At 33.3% G+C, this 19,881-nt stretch overlaps 3 protein-coding genes across 4 annotated transcripts; 1 reads left to right on the forward strand and 2 right to left on the reverse strand.

Annotated features, from left to right (window-relative positions):
- Positions 1–1,931: 1,931 nt before the first annotated feature.
- On the reverse strand, positions 1,932–4,636 carry LOC139877725 (uncharacterized). Of its 2 annotated transcripts, none has more exons than XM_071865151.1 (7): positions 4,543–4,636; positions 4,160–4,312; positions 3,663–3,769; positions 2,998–3,364; positions 2,669–2,743; positions 2,435–2,553; positions 1,932–2,352 (listed from the first exon to the last, which is right to left on the reverse strand). In XM_071865151.1, the coding sequence occupies exons 1-7, from the start codon at positions 4,558–4,560 to the stop codon at positions 1,947–1,949; spliced, it is 1,245 nt and encodes a 414-aa protein (XP_071721252.1). In that variant the 5' UTR covers positions 4,561–4,636; the 3' UTR covers positions 1,932–1,946. The 2 variants fall into 2 exon arrangements, with proteins under 2 accessions (XP_071721252.1, XP_071721251.1); XM_071865150.1 differs by having other exon boundaries at positions 2,669–2,764.
- LOC139876125 (uncharacterized) lies at positions 4,614–16,017 on the reverse strand. The gene is made up of 5 exons (XM_071863426.1): positions 14,650–16,017; positions 13,583–13,639; positions 5,684–6,661; positions 4,741–5,340; positions 4,614–4,670 (listed from the first exon to the last, which is right to left on the reverse strand). Exons 1-5 carry the CDS (start codon positions 15,571–15,573, stop codon positions 4,614–4,616), a joined length of 2,616 nt encoding a protein of 871 aa, XP_071719527.1. The 5' UTR covers positions 15,574–16,017.
- A 2,421-nt stretch (positions 16,018–18,438) lies between these two features.
- LOC139876126 (uncharacterized) lies at positions 18,439–19,850 on the forward strand. Its single transcript, XM_071863427.1, has 4 exons — positions 18,439–18,498; positions 18,968–19,393; positions 19,473–19,718; positions 19,836–19,850. The coding sequence occupies exons 1-4, from the start codon at positions 18,439–18,441 to the stop codon at positions 19,848–19,850; spliced, it is 747 nt and encodes a 248-aa protein (XP_071719528.1).
- Positions 19,851–19,881: the final 31 nt, after the last annotated feature.

Below are 19,881 nucleotides of genomic sequence, written 5' to 3' on the forward strand. Positions count from 1 at the left end.
TGATGAACTTGAAACTTTGAAAATGGACTTTTAAACGATCACTTGACGAGAAATCGGTTATGGAAAATGTTGTTTTTGTTTGATGAAACATGTTTAGTTGTGTTCCTTGTCAAAAGAGCTTTCCAACGGTATAAGATACGCTTCCTAATTGTTTACGGTTTGAGTTTTGCGTTTGTTTGAAATTTTACCAAGCCTTGAACAAGTGAAACAGGCCAGGGACCAGGCCACGGCCATTGTCGCGCCGCGGAGAAATTTGTCGCGCCGTGGCCCAAAGGGTGATTTTAGAACATGTTTTTCAAGCTTTCTGACCTTCAACATAGGCATTTGTCGCGCCGCGGAGCAATTTGTCGCGCCGTGACAATTGCCTGTTTCATCCGAACTTCAGCAAACTTGTTTTGGCCATAACTTTTTGACCGTAACTCCGTTTTCGATGAATCAAATATCGTTGGAAACGTAATAAGATTTCCTTTCTAATGGTAAGGTTTTGAAATGTCAACTCAAACTTTATGCAATCGTTCTAACATGCTTTTATACTTCATTCTCGCATGAAACTTGACAACGTGATTCGCATGCTATACTTTTCGAGTCTTAATGAGCCATAGGACTAATTGAACACATTTCGCCCGACCTTGTGTCGTAACCGGTCAATTGATATAACTTACTTGTTTAGGTCAAGGCTAAGCAACTTTCATGCACACGTTTACTTTGTGAAGTACATTTATACTCGTGCACTCGAGGTGAGATCATAGTCCCACCTTTTCAACAACTTTTTATACTTTTAAATTGTGGGCTGAGAAACATATACTTTGTTACATTTTGTACTACTTACTTTTATACTTTGAACACAAGTACAAGGAAAACAAACATTCCACAGCGAGTTAGAACAAAAATCCTCAATTCGATTATCATTAGTTACACTTGCAGGGTGTAAGCGAGAACTTATATTGTGTGGCCATACGGGTTTGACAAACCCTCATTACGGACGGTTCGCTACCGTCTACGGATGAAATATATTTTCGGGAAACAGTGTAGGTTCTAACACTATTGTGATGGGGTTCTATGGAAGGAAACGTTAAGTCTTGATAATTGGGTGCTCGCGAACCAACTTTTGGAATGCAACTTTTGGATGATCAATTTATGGAAATACTAAATCTTGTGGTTCAAAATATAACATTTACTAATACACCTATGATTTCACCAACGTTTTTCGTTGACAGTTTTCTATATGTTTCTCAGGTTCATACTTGGCTATTTGATACATGCTTCCGCGTACTCTCATACTTGCTTGGAGTCAAGCATACATGCATACACTCTGATTTCTTGCTTGGGGTCAAGCATACATACATACATACGCTAGGGATAGCACTTTTGGATTCAAACTTTTGTTTACATACTTACGCTATTTATAGCAACTGTGTTTTTAAACTAATTATGTCGCAAGTTATTTCATTTATACTTTATGACTTTTGTAAACTTAGACTTGTTGTCGAACGGTTTTGTAAACTAAACTTGCAAGTCTTGTACCTTTCAAATGAATGCGACATAATTTTGGTCAAACGAGTCTCATATAGGGACTACGACCACGCAACGGGACCTAAGTTAACGGCGCCGTCAATAACGGTTTTGGTCGGGTCGTTACATTGATGTTGTGCAGACAACTATCACGAAGCGTCTGGAAAATTGCATCTATTGGACAACATGATGGTGAGGCCGAAAGATCAAGGCCATAGAGTTCTAATAAGCCATAAGTTCTTTTTCCAATAAAAAGCGGCATTTCACTTCAATTAAGTTATTAAAGTCCTCTAAATTGCTAAACCTGAATTATGTACTTGAAGAATATAAATTCCATATATTCTTTGAAAAAAATGAGATTGACAATTTCAAATAATTGATTCAAATTGTAATTTAAGCTGATTTTCCAAAATCTGGTTTTCAAATAAATATCTTTACAATGGTCGAAACTCGATACCATATACAATAAGGCCAGATATGGCACCTTCATAACTTATCAATTTCAAGTTTACAGGAATACATTCATTCTTGAATTCTTGATCGGAGTTGAATTTCCACACAATAACCTCCATCCATCCATCTTGCCTTTGTTCTGGAACTCTAGTAATATCATGTACATTCCATGCGCTCGGAGATATAAAATAAATTATTTCAGAATCTTTCTTTTCTCGTTGGAGTAGATTTCGTACTTCTATAGGACAATGCAACCCTTCACTTTTTCCCGAGAGCTTGAAAATTATGTAGCACACGTATTCTGTATCTTGTGACAACATTTGGCTTTTAATCGTGCAGTTGATACGAAATACTTTTTGTGGTAGAAGCTCAATCACCTCCTGAAATCTGCATATGTGATATATCAATTGATTACACACTCAGCCCTCTCTGTATACGTACAAAAAGTAAAGTTATTAAAATGAAGAACCTTGACTCGGTTGATGGAATCACATATAAATGCCTCGAATCAGAAGAGTTGTAGAGAGCCGCTTTTGCCGAAATCATAAGATGTTTCTTTCCATTTACTTCGTTTATTACTGAGAAAAGCTGTCAATCACAAATCACAAACAGAAATTATTATAGGAACCACAAAGAAAATTTTAGTTAACATGTAGACGTTTTTTTTTTTTTTTTTTTTTTTTTGTTACAAGTAAATATCTACCTTTTCACCCTCGTCCGAGTATGATATCGAGACTTGTTGGACTTCCTGTAACTTTCCGATCGGTTCACCCTTCCCCTGTACACAAAATTTAAGACTCTACACAATAATGTTATTGTTTTTTAGAAATATTCATAAAGCAAAATCACACCATACACGAATATTTTCATGAATATATACTTTTGTTCACCACTTGACTCAAATCTACAACCGAAAGGTTTGAGGGGTCCTAGACACCGTAACCCAAAAGACACTTGAAGACACGAAAATGTTAAAATATAAATAATAAAAATTTTGAACAGGTGAAATGAAGATAGATTTTTAAAACTTGCCTTGTCAACAGCTCGAAACTCAACGCCTTCAACATAGACAGCATCATCTTCATAGTAATACGGTGAAAGGCTCTCGAGAAGAAACTTGAAGACAACATTGTTCTCTTGATCGTTTAGAAAGCGATACAATTCAATCATCATCCACTCATCATCTCTCCATGTTGCAAAATGTGCATGAAAGGTTTCATTCCCCTTTTTGTACTTTAGGTTAATGTGCATTGGTCTAGTTGAATGTTTCTTTGATGAATCTCTAAATTTGAAGACTAGATAAATCCCATAAAGCACATCTTGAGATAAATAGTGAGATGTAGTCTTAATTTTGATCATCATATTAGAAATATCTAACATCTCTGCTACTTTTTTAAACCTGCACATGTTAAAAGATATGTAAGTCTAATTAAGTCGTTGATTTTTAGACAAAATTATCAAATGATTCTTAGATGTCCTAGAGGTGTTCGATGAAAAGTCTACACAAACTCATTTTACGAAATCAGTGAAATTACATGTCATATTTATTGTGCAACTATAGATAACTAAACATATGTATATTAGAAATTTAACTGAATATAACATTCTAAAAACGAGGTAGATATATACGGAGTAAATGTCTACATTTTTCTTTAGTACACACAAGCATAAAATATGACAAAAGAAAGAAGAGGAACCTTGATTTGGAAAGAGATTGCCACTTATGTGGACTCCGGTTCCTGTATGAAAACTTCGTTGCTGATATCATCTCATTTTTTTCTCCGTTGACTCCTATTGACAACAACTACAATAACAACATAAATCAAATCACAAATAAGATGATAGAGAACAACCTAATCAGAGAAGTGGCATGATGCTAACTTCCTGCCCAAGCTCTCTCAAGAGCCAATTAGAAACACGCACATAAAACTCTGAATGAATGATTAACCCTAGCTAACACTGATATATATAGCCTTTCCATTGGCCTTAGCTTGTTCTTTATCATCAGATGATTCTGCTTATAAAACTATGAATATGGAGACTAATTGCGTATTTACATCTCAAGATACTTTGAAAATAAACTACTAAAGATTAATACAAATATTGATTCCTACTAGATGTGTTAATGGTACAACAATTATTAATAATGATGAGAGTGTAAGGCGAACACAGAAAATATTGAGATATGAATTACCGTCTTGTCATCTTGAAGGAGGATTCCTTTGATCAACATGTTGTAAATACCCTTTTTGCTTTCACGATTAGCATCAACACTTGAGGATTTTGACCTTTTGATAATTTCATTATAGCCTTTAGGCAATTTAGGCTCCCATATCTCATAATCCTCCTGCATATCATTTGTTAAAGGTAAATTTTTTTTAGATTTTGCAGTTGTATTCATTTTCAATTTCTACTCTTGACAATTAATTATTGATTTGTTTTATTAATTTCAGACCTGCTTAGCTAGGAAAATGTTTACTATAGTCTACTAGAATGATACTAGTTAAAGGTCATGACCACTTAAATATTGATTATAAAGACCATTTACTTTAAACCTGGATAAAGGTGAAAACTTACTTGCAATTCTAGCGCCATCTTAAGTTGCTGCAACACCTTGTTTGCCGTTGGTCTTTTTTCTCTATCAACTTCTAAGCATTCACGGACGGTCGTTTGAAATGTAGACAGTGATCTTGGGTCCATTTTTGCTTTTAGTTCCTCAAACACAACTGAATCAATTATTCCTTCTTTATGTATGCGATTAAGGATCTCAGTTACCCTTTCGTTGTTATAATCTTCTGTGGGCGATAGCAATTTCCCATACAAGATCTCAAACAAAACCACACCGAATGAGTAAATATCTGATTTTTCTGTGCAAAAACCTATAACCTCATAGAGTGGGTCAATGTAGCCCTTTGTGCCAACAACATCGCTGATGACTTTCTGATTAATCCGAGTTATGGCAGCTAACCCAAAATTGGAAATTTTGACCTTCCAATCATCATTTAGTAGAATGTTGGCACATTTGATGTCCCTATGTATCACCACCTCTTTTGTTACAGCACCTCCATGTAGAAAAGACAATCCACTAGCAATACCAATGCATACATTTAGTCGTTTCTTCCATGTAAGATCCTTGTCTTGCAAATGCATATCGAGACTTCTTTTAGAAGCATCCTTGTAATAGATGATTTTTTCTTTACCATCATTACGATAGCCTTCTAAACCGATGATATTCTCATGTCTATAATTAAAAAGAATTTCAAGTTCTGTCAAAAATTGATGGTCTCCCTGACCTAAACTTCTATCGAAACGCTTCGCGACAATTACATCACTTCCATTAGAATGTCCAATAAGATTCTCTTGACTGAAATTTTCCTGTAATAAATTGTGAACAACTGGGTTATATCATTATTCATTAATGTATTCTTCAATTTATAGTCTTTACTCAAAACTCATGTCAACGATTTGGCATGAAATAAAGAATTAAGGGGTCTGAAGGCTTTTAGGGGCTTGAAGTTCTACTTTACTAGATCTTCACCTAAGCTTTGTTTGAGAACACAAAAATTAGACTAAGAAAATTTTCAAATTAACTTTTAAATAGAAGTTTAAGCCACAAGCCTCAGCCACAACTAGATCCATGAAGAAACAATAAATTACCAACTGCGGGAGATAAACAATATGAAGACCAAATAAACTTTTCTTTTTAAATAATACTCACTTGTAATGATAATGCTTTCTCAAGTTCTTCCACGACGTCTTTAGCAGAAGGACGCCCATCTTGAGTTTCCGTGATACATCGATACGCGACTTCTGTAAAAATTTTCAAAGAATCTTGATTGGGTCCTTTATCTAGGGTGGACCTAAGCTCATCTACTTCTTCCATGAATTTAGGATCTATCATTTCATTTATTGTTCCTTTTTCAAACCGCCGTCGTGCAAAGGGTGCAATGCCCATTTTATTCTCAATCGTGTAAATTCTATCATTGGCAAAATTCCCTGACAACATCTCAAATAGAACTACCCCAAAAGAGTAGATATCTATTGCTTTTTTCAACCTACCTGTCCTCATATATTCAGGATCCAAATAAACTTCAGTGCCTGCGATATTATTTGTATAGACGGTGTTTTTTTCTTGATTTTCATAATGGAATCTTGAGAGCCCGAAGTCAGCAATCTTCGCTACCAAATTCACCCCTAACAAAATGTTGCCACTTTTTATGTCACGGTGTATTATCCTTTCTTCATCCTCCGACCTGTTGTGAAGATAGTTTAAGCCACGTGCAACATCAACGCAGATCTTTAATCGTTGTGCCCAAGTGAGAGTTTTTGATTTATGTTTTCTTCCTAAATAATTATCTAAGCTTCCATTTGAAGCATACTCATAAACAAGTATCATATTAGGACCTTCATCACAAAAACCAAGAAGATTGACTATATTTGGATGCTTGCAACTAGTAAGTAGTCGAATTTCTGCAACAAATCCTTGTTCTGCATTCTTTTCTTCTTTAATGCACTTTATTGCTACAGTTGTGCGCTTCATTGAAATAATACTTTTATTTGAATCTTCTATTGGGAGATCAAGATATGCTTTGTACACCTTACCATATGTTCCTGACCCAAGATATCTTCGAGTAAATTCCTTCGTGGCCCGCAATATATCACTCAGCGAAATCTTGAAGTGTTCCATGTTTTCCCCCTACAACATATCATTACATAGGACCGAAAGGGTCAATTATACAAGATTAAGTTGAGGGGTCAAAGTGTTAAGTTTGATAGTTCAAGAGTTGTAAGTGTAAAGTTGTTAATTAACGTAGTTAGGTCAGTATGACAATATCATTTCCCTTATTTTTGTCATAAGCGACGAATTAAACACTTAAATTCTAGGAGTAAAATACGTAAGATGCATATAGGCGCTCGGATTAAGTCTCAAAAGTAACAGCATTAACACAGTAGCCGTAGCAGCAGTAGCAGTAGCAGTATCAGTATAGTATCAGTAGCAGCAGTACAAGTACGAGCAGCAGTAGTAGTAGGAACAGTAGCAGTAGCCGTAGCAACAGTAGCAGTATCAGTAGCAATAGTAGCAGTAGCAGTACAAGCAGTAGTAGTAGTAACAGTAGCAGTAGTAGCGGTAACAGTATTATTAGTAGTAGCAGTAGCAACAGCTGCATCACTCAGCTTCAGTAATAGCATCAACAATAGTAGTAGCATCAGTAGTATTAGTATTAGTAGCAGCAGCTGTAGCTGTGGCAGCGACAGCGCATCGGTAGCGGTAGCATCAGTAGTATTAGTATTGTTGACTTACTAAATATGACTTAATTTTAAATTGATAATTTGTAGAAAAGTTTATATATATATATATATATATATATATATATTAAGTTTATAATATAAACTCGTTTACAAATTATCATTTATGAATATTAAGTTATATGTATAACTAGGTGATTTTTTAATTGAAAGTTACTTATTATTAATAAGATAAAAATAAATTATATATTTATAAATCATAATTAATAAAGATTCTTCCAACTGATCATGTCTAAACAAAAATATAAATATGTTAATTTGAAATGTACTCCATAAGATATTTATTTATAATGAAAACTAAATGTATTATCTATACATTATATAAAGCATTTGCCATAATGCTGACGTATCATCTCCTCATTAAAACTGTTACGTGTCATTCTTTTGTTTCTTCTAATCTATTCATTGATTTTTTTTTCCAAATAAGGAAATTATTTATATCGTAAATGGGATATAAATATAATACAATACTAATATATTAAATGTGACAATATTAAATTAAATAAATATTATAATATAAATATGAAAAACTTGACTGATAGTAACAAACGTCACTTTTAGTCCGTAACAAAAATTTAAAAAGAATAAGTTAAACAAATAAATTAATTAAATAAATAAGTTAATATAAATATAAAATTTAATATGGTTTAAATTATATTCTAAATACGATACAATTATAAAAATATTAAATGTGACAACACTATTATCGTCTATTAGGTAAAAAATAGTGAAAAAGATTTGCATCTAAATACACAAAAGTGTGTGTGAAACATACGGAATATAAACGTATAAACTTTAAATAAAAGTTAGGTATCTAACTTAATTTAAATAAACAATCAAATATCTATATTAAATACAAAATATGATATTTTTAAAGTTAAAGTATATCAACCTTTTTAAAATTTGCGGAAACGTATTTTAACGAACGGACTCATAAACGTATATCACTATATGTTCGAGGAACTGTGTGACACTGAATGAGAACAACTGATTGTTGTATTTTAATTATATTCCATACTAACGTTTACGATAATAAAGTTTTCAATACTAATGCATTTATACTCATGTTATCAATAATAAAGGTTTTTTCATTGTAATTGTATTAAACATTTGATCAGTATTTAAAGTAACGTTATTGAAAACTCAACGTGCGGGCTTATAAAACTAGTAAATAATATAATATAATATAATATAATATACATTGAAGTATAATATAGATTCTGTATGTACAATAATAAATTTCAAATGATATTTAATTTTTTATGTAAAAGATAATCCTGAAAGGAAGATTAAGTGATGTATAGTTAATAATACCAACTTTTGGAATATCATCTCATAGCTTACCGGTAAATTGTGTCAACTATGTTGTGATGGTTAGGAGTTCGAATCTTTGTTCTTGCACTAATTATTTATTTTCTTAAATAACCATCACCTTCATATATGGTGGCTCGCTTGACTCGGCTCGTGTTTAAACATAAACGAATATACTGTAACATCCCGCATTTTTTTGTTCAAATTATTTTAACGCCCGTTTTTTTATTTTAATAATATCTTTCGTATCTAGATTCGTATCATCCGTTAGCTAACGTTCTTAATATTTTTGTTATTTAATTATAACATCTCTCGTTGCCCTAGCGTTTTTAAAATGTTCGTTCGGTTAATTCACGCACCCGCTTCCAAACTTGAGGGACTAACCTTGCCATTTGGTCAAAGATGTAACTAGTGGAAACTAGTTAACACCCACCACCACCACTCATCTCATTCTATCACCTCCTCACCTCTAATTACTTCCATCTTTTTCTCTCAACTCTCAAAATCATTCAAACATCATCTAATTCGGATCTAGGAAGCTCACAACAAATCCGACTACATATATGTGATCCTCTCTTCATCCTCTACGTTTTGATACTAACTTCATCTCATTTGGGTAACTTTCTAAAAACACTAGATTCTTTGTTCTTGATGTTTTTGACTTATAAAAGTGTTAATTAGTGTCTATGGCTCGAGTCTAACATGAATATATGTTTTATTTGTTCGATTTTGTGGTTTTGAGTAACTAGCATGAACACTCGAAATGGGTTAGTTTAATCCTTGAATTTGGTTGATTAAATGTTGTTTAAATATTAAAGTTCATGTATTAAATGTGTTACTAGCATCATTAGCTTCATTTTGATGTGTAGTTTGATTAAGAAAACTTCACTAACATGATTATTGATTTTGTGATTTTGGTTAGGTTTGATAGGTTTAAATATGAACTTTTAATGTATTGAATGCTATGAAATGTTATTTGTAAGTATTTAGTTGTATTGTATGTTTAATTACCTTCGAAACGGCATATCGTATGTGTAGATTGGATTCCCGAATCATGAAATGCATTTTATGAACTTGAAACTTTGAAAATGGACTTTTAATGATCATTCGACGAGGTTTTTGTTATTGTAAATGATGTTTTTTTTTTGAAGAAATGTGTTTAGTTGTGTTCCTCGTCAAATTACCTTTCCAACGATATATGACATGCATTTTATATGTTTTCGGTTCATGAGTTATGTTAAATTGTGTTTTGGTTCGAGACTTGACAAAATACTGCAACCAGCACATTTTCCAGGAATGCGCACCACGCACCCGGACGCGCGCCCCGCGCACATGGTGAAGTGAAAATTCTTAACCCCTGGATTTGTACCTGATCTGGTTCCAGGCGGTAGTGCGCGCCGCGCACTCTTACGCGCACCACGCACTCTCCCAGGCCATTTTGATTTGTGTTTTACTTTTCATAAAAATTCTACTCGCTTAACCGCAACTCCGATTAACATGAAATTTGGATAGCATGCTCACATATGATTTCTCGTCATGGAAAAATTGTCGGATACCCGACCCGACCCCGTTGACTTTGACTTTGACCAAAGTTGACTTTTAATCAAACTTAACCAAATGTTTATGCAAATCGTTCTAACATGCTTTTACACTTGTATCTTGCATGAAACTTGACAATTTGATTCACATGCTATACAATCGAGTCGTAACGAGCCATAGAACTAATTGAACAACTTTGACCAATCGTGTTTACCGTTATTGATACAACCTACTTGTTTAGGTCAAGACTAGCAATTGTCCTTGCACACGTTTACTTGTGAAGTACTTTATTACTCGTGCACTCAAGGTGAGATCATAGTCCCACTTTTACTCTTTTAAACTTACATTTGGGATGAGAAAACATAAACGTTTCATTTTACAAAGTGAACACAAGTATGAAAACAAACATTCTACATACGAGTTAGAACAAAATCCTCAATTCGATTATCATTAGTTACACTTGCCGGGTGTAAGCGAGAACTTATGTTGTATGGCCATATGGGTTTGACAAACCCTCATTCGGACGGTTCGCTACCGTTACTTCGGATGAAATATATTTTCGAGAAACAGTGTATGTTCTAACACTATTGCGATGGGGTTCTATGGATGGAAAGTTAAGCCTTGATAATTGGGTGCTCGTGATAACAATTTTTGGAATGGTTTACTATTATTGAAATGTTATAAATCTTGTGGTTCATTTTACTTACTCACTTACTTACTTAAACCTATGATTTCACCAACGTTTTCGTTGACAGATTTCTATATTTTTCTCAGGTCTTTGAACGATATATGATACATGCTTCCGCTCACAATTTTAATACTTGCATTGGATGTCGAGTATATATGCATACATGGAGCGTCTTTTGACTTTATTTAAAATTGTGTCGCATAGGTTTCATTTGTACTTATAACTTTGTAACGTAACTAATGGTTGAACTATTCTTGTAAACTTTGAAACAATCTTTACATTTGAAATGAATGCGACATATTTTGGTCAAACGTTATTTTAAAGACTTATGACCACGTAACGGGACCTAAGTAGACGGCGCCGTCAATGACGATTTTGGTCGGGTCGCTACATATACGAACTATTCGAGCCATATATGTTCAATTAACTCGTTCGATTATTAAACTAGTTTTCGAGCGAGTCGAGTTGAATATTAACTTCTTTCGTATTCAGATCGTGAAACTAATCGAACAATATTTTTTTTTTCAAACTCGAATCGAGTTCAAAATCGTTAAAGCTCGAACTTGAAATAAACGAGCTCGAACTCGAGTAGCTCATTAAAAGCTCGGTTCGTTAACAACCCTAGTAGCAGCAGTAACATCAGTAGTAGTAGCAGCAGTAGCAGTAGTTGTAGTAGAAGTAATAGTAGTAGTAGCCGCCCAAGTAATAGTAGTAGTAGCCGCCTTTAGAAAGATTGATTAGTAATAGCAGCATCAGTAGCAACAACGGTAGCGGCAACATCAATGGCGGAGCCACTAAATGATTACCAGGTGCACATGCAACCAGTGGAATTTTCATACTATAGTAAATTTTGTTAGATTTTCATATAGGTGTATAATCTAATTAAGTTGTGCCACCAATCCACATTTGAAATAGCCTTGCTTTTATTCTTTTATGGTGGCCCAATAACAAATTTACAGGTGCAGTTTTCGACTTTTCTTATTAAATAGTACCCTGGAGTAACAATTTTACATTCACCAAATGAAATCATTCAAAAAAAAAAAAAAAAAAAAATTACACTTTGAGTTGAAGATTCTGTTTTCAATTAACTCCCATTCAAATTCCGGTCTAATAATACTAGTTAAATATTTATTTTAACTCAATGCAAAAATCAAGTTCATTAAAAGTAATCATCTACGGAGCATAAATTTTATCCACAATTTTAAAGTATTTGGTATGTTAAAGGTTTATATTTTACGTATTACAGAGTATCCTTTATTTTTAGGTAATACGCAAGCGCAACGATAGAACATGCAAGGGCAACGGTCGAACTTAGCTTTTCGACAATGAAATTTGTGAAGTCAAATTTGCGCAATTGAATAAATGATGATTTTCTGAATGGATATCTTCTTGTTACTAAGCATTTGCTAGTGTTTTTAGGGTTCGTAGAGGAAACCTCCCTAGCGACAATCACATTGGGTCTCTACTAGCGAGTTAAACCCCTGATGACGAGCCCCCGAGCGACGAGACCCGTTACCAGATGAATTGTGCACATTGGCGCCCCCCTTTAGTCAAGAGACCAGGTAATTCAATCTTGTGCGTTACCAAGAATTGAACATGGGTCTCCCGCTTCATTGGGAACTCCCTAGCCACTTGAGTTATGCCCAAGTGGTTCATTTGCTAGTGTTATAAATGAAACAATTATAAATCGTTTGCAACATATGAAAGATCGTAAGAGACTTTTATGTTAGAATGCTTACGTTACCACTAAATTATAACTTATAAATTAAATTTTATGATTCGATATTTCGGTCTTATTTTGCGCCACCAGCGATCTAATTTTCTGGCTTCGCCCCTAGCGGTAGCAACGATAGAGGTAGCAGCGGTAGAGGTATCAGGGGTAGTGGTACCAGCGGTAGCGGTAGGAATAGTTTCTTATTGAATTATCGTACCTGTCACTTCTTTAATTCCACAATAAGAGTCCCTTATATGTTTGATTATGGTCGGTTTTTGTCCTTTATTTTATGGTAAGTTTGATTTAACTAGAAATAAATGACTAAAGTTATAAATGAAGATAAAATAGAGATTTTAATGATATTTAATTATTATTTTTTAAAATGAAACAATTATTTTAGAACATACATATAAATAAACTGTGAAGCCCATAAAGTATATTTTGAGTGGCTTATGGTGTATAACTAGTAAAATGACTCGTGAATTTACGGGTTCGTTTAAACGAAATAATTTAATGACATGTTTTAGGTATTAAGTGAATGTAAATGCTGAAATCATTTATTTTAATGACCCGTTTGACTAACAAACTTGTCGTTGTTTTTACAAATATATAGAGACATGTATTTTCGCATACATATGTAACGTAATTAATTTTGTAAAAAGAATCCATATTTGAATATTAATAATATAATAATTATAATTATAATTATAATTATAATTATAATTATAATTATTATATTAAAGTAAATAATAATAATAAATTTCGCTTAAAGTTGAGTATTTATATTTTTAATAATAATAATAATTATTAGTAATAATAAATGTCTTTTAAATTTTTTAGAAAATTAAAATTACAATTTAGGAGAGATTACTATTTCCTTTTATAAATTTCCTATTATTTTTTTAATTAAATTAATATATAATTATGACATCATCATTATGAATATTAAAGAGTAATTAAGTTAATGATGAAATCATTATTTTAGAGGTTTATATGACTATATAGATATAGATTACTTTAATTAACCATATAGAACTCAAGTAAAAGAAGTAAATTACCTTCCAACGGTTAGATGACGATGTTTCTTCAACATTACCAGCACTTATCAACTGCTCCTTTAATTGAATGGAGTATATGAATTAGTTGCATCATCATATCATATTCATATTCATTCATATTCATATATCATATTTAAAAACAAAACGAAAAGTACATAAATAATAAATAAATACACCTATAATAATACTATTATATATACTATGATATGATAAATAAACGAAATGGAAAAAATCACTTAAATACTCTTTTTCTAAAATATAAATGGTATTAACTAGTTTTCGAACCCTCGCTTCGCGCCGGGAGTTCGATTTTTAATGTATTTTATTGTGCTTAGTTATGGAGCCTGCGAGTGAAAAATCAATATATATGAAAAGTACCCTAAATATTTAGCGTTTTTTTAAAAGTGTCTGTTTTGCGTATAGTTAGTGACATTGTGTTCATAAAATTATTTCGAGTTTAAGGATGGTGTCGGAAAAATTTAACTCGTTGCGAGCAAGAAGATATGAGCTGTTGAATATTTGAGTGGAGTTTATTTAAGGTATTTTATGAAAATTTTGATTTGACGCTTTAACCCCTGTTTTGGGGGCCAATTTTAATTTTTGAACAAAGTGTGGGGGACTTTTGTGGTGTTACTTGAAAGGAAGGGGAAAAAAATTGTGAAAAAATAAAAATACCCCTAATACTATTCATAAATTTTGTCTAATAGTTAATACGGTAAAATTTCACCTTATTTCACCTTATTTCACAAGGGGTGATTTGTACGCTATCGAAAAATGTCCCCACACCATTAAATCCATTTTATTGAATTTTGTACAACATTTTAAAGTTTAGTGGCCCCTACCACCAAGGATGGACCTCACATTCGGTCGCTAAACTTCGAGCAACGCAACCCGGTCATTCAGCCACGCAACCAGCACATCGGATTGTATATACCAGTAAACAGGGGTCTTAATTAAATATTATTTTGGAATTTTTTTTTTTTTTCTTACAGAATAGAGTAGGTAAATGATTTTATGGAATTTACTGAATGATGAGATGAGATAGAAATTAAAAAAGATGGTCTTACTTGATTTTCACGTCTCATTTGAAGTTTTAAAGCTCTGTCAAGGTCTCTAACAATTTGATCTATGTTCGGACGTTGTGCTTGTTGTTCCTTTAAGCAATTATATGCTGTTTCTGAATATACTTTCAAGGATTCCGGGTCGATTTGTTCAAGTAGAGATTGATCTATCATATCATCTAGGCTTTCATCATCATAACATGATTTAGCCAACTGAGCTAGTAACCCCTCTTTTGGCATATGCACGTATTTCTCAAGTTTTTTCGTGGTATATAACGGATGTAGAGTGATAAACTGTTGTTTCGATGAGTAAGTTTCCACTGAATTTATTTCTCCAGATGATAGTGACGATCCCTCATCGAACGGCCATATATCCGTACTGAAATAATCTTCATGCTTATCTATCAATGGTTTCACTATATTGTTGGACGTTGACACCGGAATATTATTGTTATCTATTGACGTGTGAATTTGTGTTTCAACATCCTCTACTTTTTTGAATTTAGAATCTTGTTTTGCCAATTTTTGAGGAGAAGCTAGGTCTTGGTCATCCGGAATAAAGGCTCTTCTACCACAAAGGATTTCAAACAATACAACTCCTAAAGAGTACACATCTGATTTGTGGTTCACAAATCCGGTCTCTTCGTATGTTGGATCAACATACCCAATCGTGCCAACAACCTCAGCAATGAGAAGACGATCCCTTCGGTAACTTGTATTTCTCAGAGCATGTTCAAAACCGGATAACTTGGGTTTCCGGTTGTCATCAAGTAATATTTTTGAGCTTTTGATATCTCGATGTACGACACTATAATCGCGTTCTGCATCAAAATGAATGTAATTAATTGCACGTGCAACGCCAATACATATATGCAATCGTTGCATCCATGTAAGGTTTGAATCTTCTAGATATTTATCGAGGGCTTTCATGGTTCTCGTACTTGTTTATGATGATCTTCTCACCTTTTTCATTACAGTATCCGAGAAAACAGACGAGATTTTCATGCTTGAGATCAGAAAGCATTGAAATCTCCCGCCAAAACTCAAGGTCTCCTTGGCCATATTCATAGTGCAATCTCCTTGCAGCAATAACGATCTGCTGTCCGGACCAAACGAGGCTTCCTTTATAAACTTTACCAAATCCACCTTGGCCGATGATATTTTTATCGGCAAAGTTGTTGGTGGCCGTTAATACTTCTTCGAGCGGGATTTTAAAACGAGAAAACACATCGTATGAGGAAATTACTAGCGGTTGATCAAAGGATGAAGGTAATTCAGACTCTTGAGCAATATAAGAGTTACTTCTTCTATGATAGATAAATCCGGATGATGGTCCATCTTCTTCAGAGTACTCTTCAATCGTTGCATCCATGTAAGATTTGAATCTTTTAGATATTTCTTCAGGCTTTCATGGATCACGTGAGATATTGTTTATGATGATCTTCTCACCTTTTTCATCACATCACAATACCCGTGAAAACAAACGACATTTAATTTTCATGTTTGTGTTTACGATCAAGTATATAAATTAGAAAAGCTAGTTGATTAAAATATTTATTGTGTATAATTAATTAATTGTAATTTATTAAAATATGATGCATTCGAATCCACCTACTTCTTTCTCACCTGTTCTCCCAAACACCCACCTACCTCTTTTCTACTCCGGAATAAAGAATAAATTGTTTATAAAAATAGTTTTGTTCTAACTTTTCAGTTACATTTTAATTGTATATATTTGTGAAATAACTCGTGAAATCACGAGTTTGTTTAAATGAAACACTTTAATGATATGTTTTAGGTATTAAGTGGACGTAAATGCTAAAGTCATTTAGTTTAATGACCCGTGGAATCACAGAGTCCGACTAAGAAACTCGTCAGCTGAACATTTCATCAAACACCTAAAATGTATATTAAAAATATTGATTGTTATTTTATTTTAAAAGTGTAAATTAAAATATAAATTTAGAATTAGTTTCCTTCTGCCTAACTTTTATATCTTCACGTACTCAATTTCAAATAATTAATTAAAATAATTCAAAATTATTTAATTTTAATAATTAAAATAATTATTAATAAGATTTAATAATAATAATTAATTAATTAAATTTAATAATAATAATTAATTAATAAATTTAATTTTAATTCAAAATTATTTAGATTAATGACATCACTCACCATACTTAGATTTTTTTCTTTTATTTTTTGATTTATTTTTAACAAAAAAATTAGCATAATAATGACATCATCATTATAGAATTTTAATAGAAACTATAGATAATCGAATAAATTGCGCCGTTGATACCTGTGGTTTGTTTACATTTTCTTGACAACACCTAAACTTAATTTTTTGCAGAGCTAGTACCTAAGTTTTGCCTAACTTTTGTGGTTGATACCGAAACTTAACTTCAATGTTAACCCCTAACATGTGTCACACATGTGAGGGCAAACTCGTCCTTTTAAACAATTTAGTCCATCGATACATGCATACATAAAGTAAAGTCACCGGCGTAATTTTTTTCTAATTATTAATTATTATTAATTACGGAGTATTAAGTTTAAGTCATAATGTTAATGTTAATATTAGAAAATAAGAAACTAATCTACAGCAATGCATTTCATCGTCATTATCCAATCCAAAATCTAAAAATCCATTTTATATTCATTCTCACATCTTCAAATTCAAATTATCATATCTAAAATCTAAACATCCATTTTATATTCATTCCCACATCTTCAAATTAAAAAAATAAGAACTCATTTTCATAGTTCACCCATCTCAATATTTTTTTTTTTTTAAGAGAAAATAGAAATTTTATAAATTCACGAAATGAAATGGTACATGAAAGATAATACAAAGAGCAAATTAGCTCATACACGAAACAGAAAAAAGAAACTCGAAAACAACTACAAAGGGGATGCCGAGATCACAACCCTTGAAACTACATTAACTCGAGATACATATATGGGTTTGTTAGCCACGTTTGCCAATTGATGCTCTTGTTTGTTTATTCTCCTCGAGATCTAATCGAAGGATTTAAACTTGAATCTCACTTTGAGCTAACGTAGCAGTCCAACCTTTTTTTTGGAAAGTCGTCATGTTCCGGTTTTCCATAAGAAATATGCACACACCCATTGAACGCCTTGCCATATTTTCGATCCCAAAGATGTTAATCCATGAGGCGCTTTGCCACGAAGAATTTCATTCATGCATAAGTTTGAGAATTTCAAACAATTCTTTTTCGTTCTTTGTCTTTATAATCCTTCAATATTATAAGATATTTTAAGTAACCTCATTGGAACAATCTGATTTATGGTGGTGATGAATAATCACCGTAAAACACCATTTAAATACCATAGATGATAGATATTACATGAAGAACACCACAGGTGATGGCTACGGGCAAATTCGTTTGACCTGACATCACGACCATCAAAATCGACCTGGAGCAAACAAACAAAACCCTAGTCGACGACACCACCATCCATTTGATTCTTGAACTCGCTAACGTTATTCCGGCACCACCGGCGACACTACCATTGTTTTCGGCACCACCATCGTTTCCGGGATCATCATCGTTATTGGCGAATCAAAACCTACCTCTTCATCATCCTTAACACGTTGATTTCAGATTTAGGGTTTGGGTTTGAGTTTGGTGATTTGGGTATAAAATTGGGCCAATTTGGTTTTGAAATGTGTACTGATATGATCGTATCTTTGTTCATGATTTATGTTTAACGTTTTATTTGAGATTTATACAATCGTATTTAAGTTTTTGTTTAGAATGAAGAAGGAATATGGCTCACCAACTGATGGTTGTGATCGTCGGTGACCCTACTTTATGTATGTATGTATCGGTGAACTAAATTATTTACAGGGACGAATTTGCCCTCACATGCGTGGCACCTGTGAGGGGTTAACATTAAAAACATAACGGAAGTTAGGTTGGGGTAACATCCATGAAAGTTAGGGAAAGCGTAGGTACCAACTGCGCAAAAAATTAAGTTTAGGTGTTGTCAAAAAAGTGTAAACAAACCACAGATACCAACAACGTAATTTTATCAATATAATCTATTACATTATATAAAACAAGATTTTAGATTGCTTACGTGACATCTATTTCTTAAACCATTTTTAAAAAAAATTCTGTGTGACATAATAAGAATTAATAAAATAATTAGATATATGTATATATTTAAATTTGATAACATCCCATCATAAATATATAATATCTACATATAAATATCCGTGTTTTCTATCACAAATATATAATATATCCATATATAAATATCCGTATATGTTTCCAATTCATGTGGACTTTTCTAGCGTCCACCATTAGGAGAGGCAGCCAAGGAAGTCTTGGGTGTGGCAGTAGGAATATTGAGAGGACATAGGTCGGATAGAGAATCATGGTGGCTTAGTGACGAGGTTCAAAGCAAAGTCGCACTTAAGCAACTAAGATTTAGGGAGCTCATCACTTGTCGGGAAGGGACTCCGGCGGGTAGAACTAGGGTTGAAGAGAGATATAAAGAAGCCAAAAGAGAAGCTAAGAAGGCTGTAGCCCGTGTAAAAGAAAAGGCATATGAAGATTTATATAGGAAACTAGACTCCAAAGAAGGAGCAAATGATATCTACAGGATAGCCAAAGCTAGGGAGCAAAGGCGCAGAGACCTAGATAACACCAAGTTTATCAAAAATGAAGCTGGTCAAACTTTAGTAAAGGAAGATGAAATTTTAGAAAAGATGGAAAGGGTATTTCTCATCGCTTTTCGCTGGAGGAAGACCTGAAGGTCATGAAGATGTGCAAGATTCTGATATAGAACAATCTCAGAATAACACAGATGGTGGGAGGATCAACCAAGAGGAAGTAAGATCGGCACTACGAGAGATGGGGAGAAATAAAGCTGTAGGACCGAATCAGATCCCCGTCCAGGCGTGGCGGTGCCTCGGCGACGATGGTCTTAGGTGGTTGACTTGCCTTTTCAACAAGACGTATCAAAGTTCTAAAATGCCTATGGAATGGAGAGTGAGCGAGATTATTCCATCTATAAGAACAACGGGGATGCTCAAACCTGCGGTAACTACAGAGGCATAAAATTACTTAGTCATACTATGAAGCTTTGGGAGAGAGTGATCGGGACAAGACTTCGACGCGTCACAAATGTGTCAGATAACCGATTTGGTTTCATGCCAGGGCGCTCTTCGATAGAGGTAATTCATATTATTAGGAACCTTATGGA

The sequence above is a fragment of the Rutidosis leptorrhynchoides genome, chromosome 11, assembly GCF_046630445.1.
Source record: "Rutidosis leptorrhynchoides isolate AG116_Rl617_1_P2 chromosome 11, CSIRO_AGI_Rlap_v1, whole genome shotgun sequence".
NCBI lineage: Eukaryota > Viridiplantae > Streptophyta > Magnoliopsida > Asterales > Asteraceae > Rutidosis > Rutidosis leptorrhynchoides.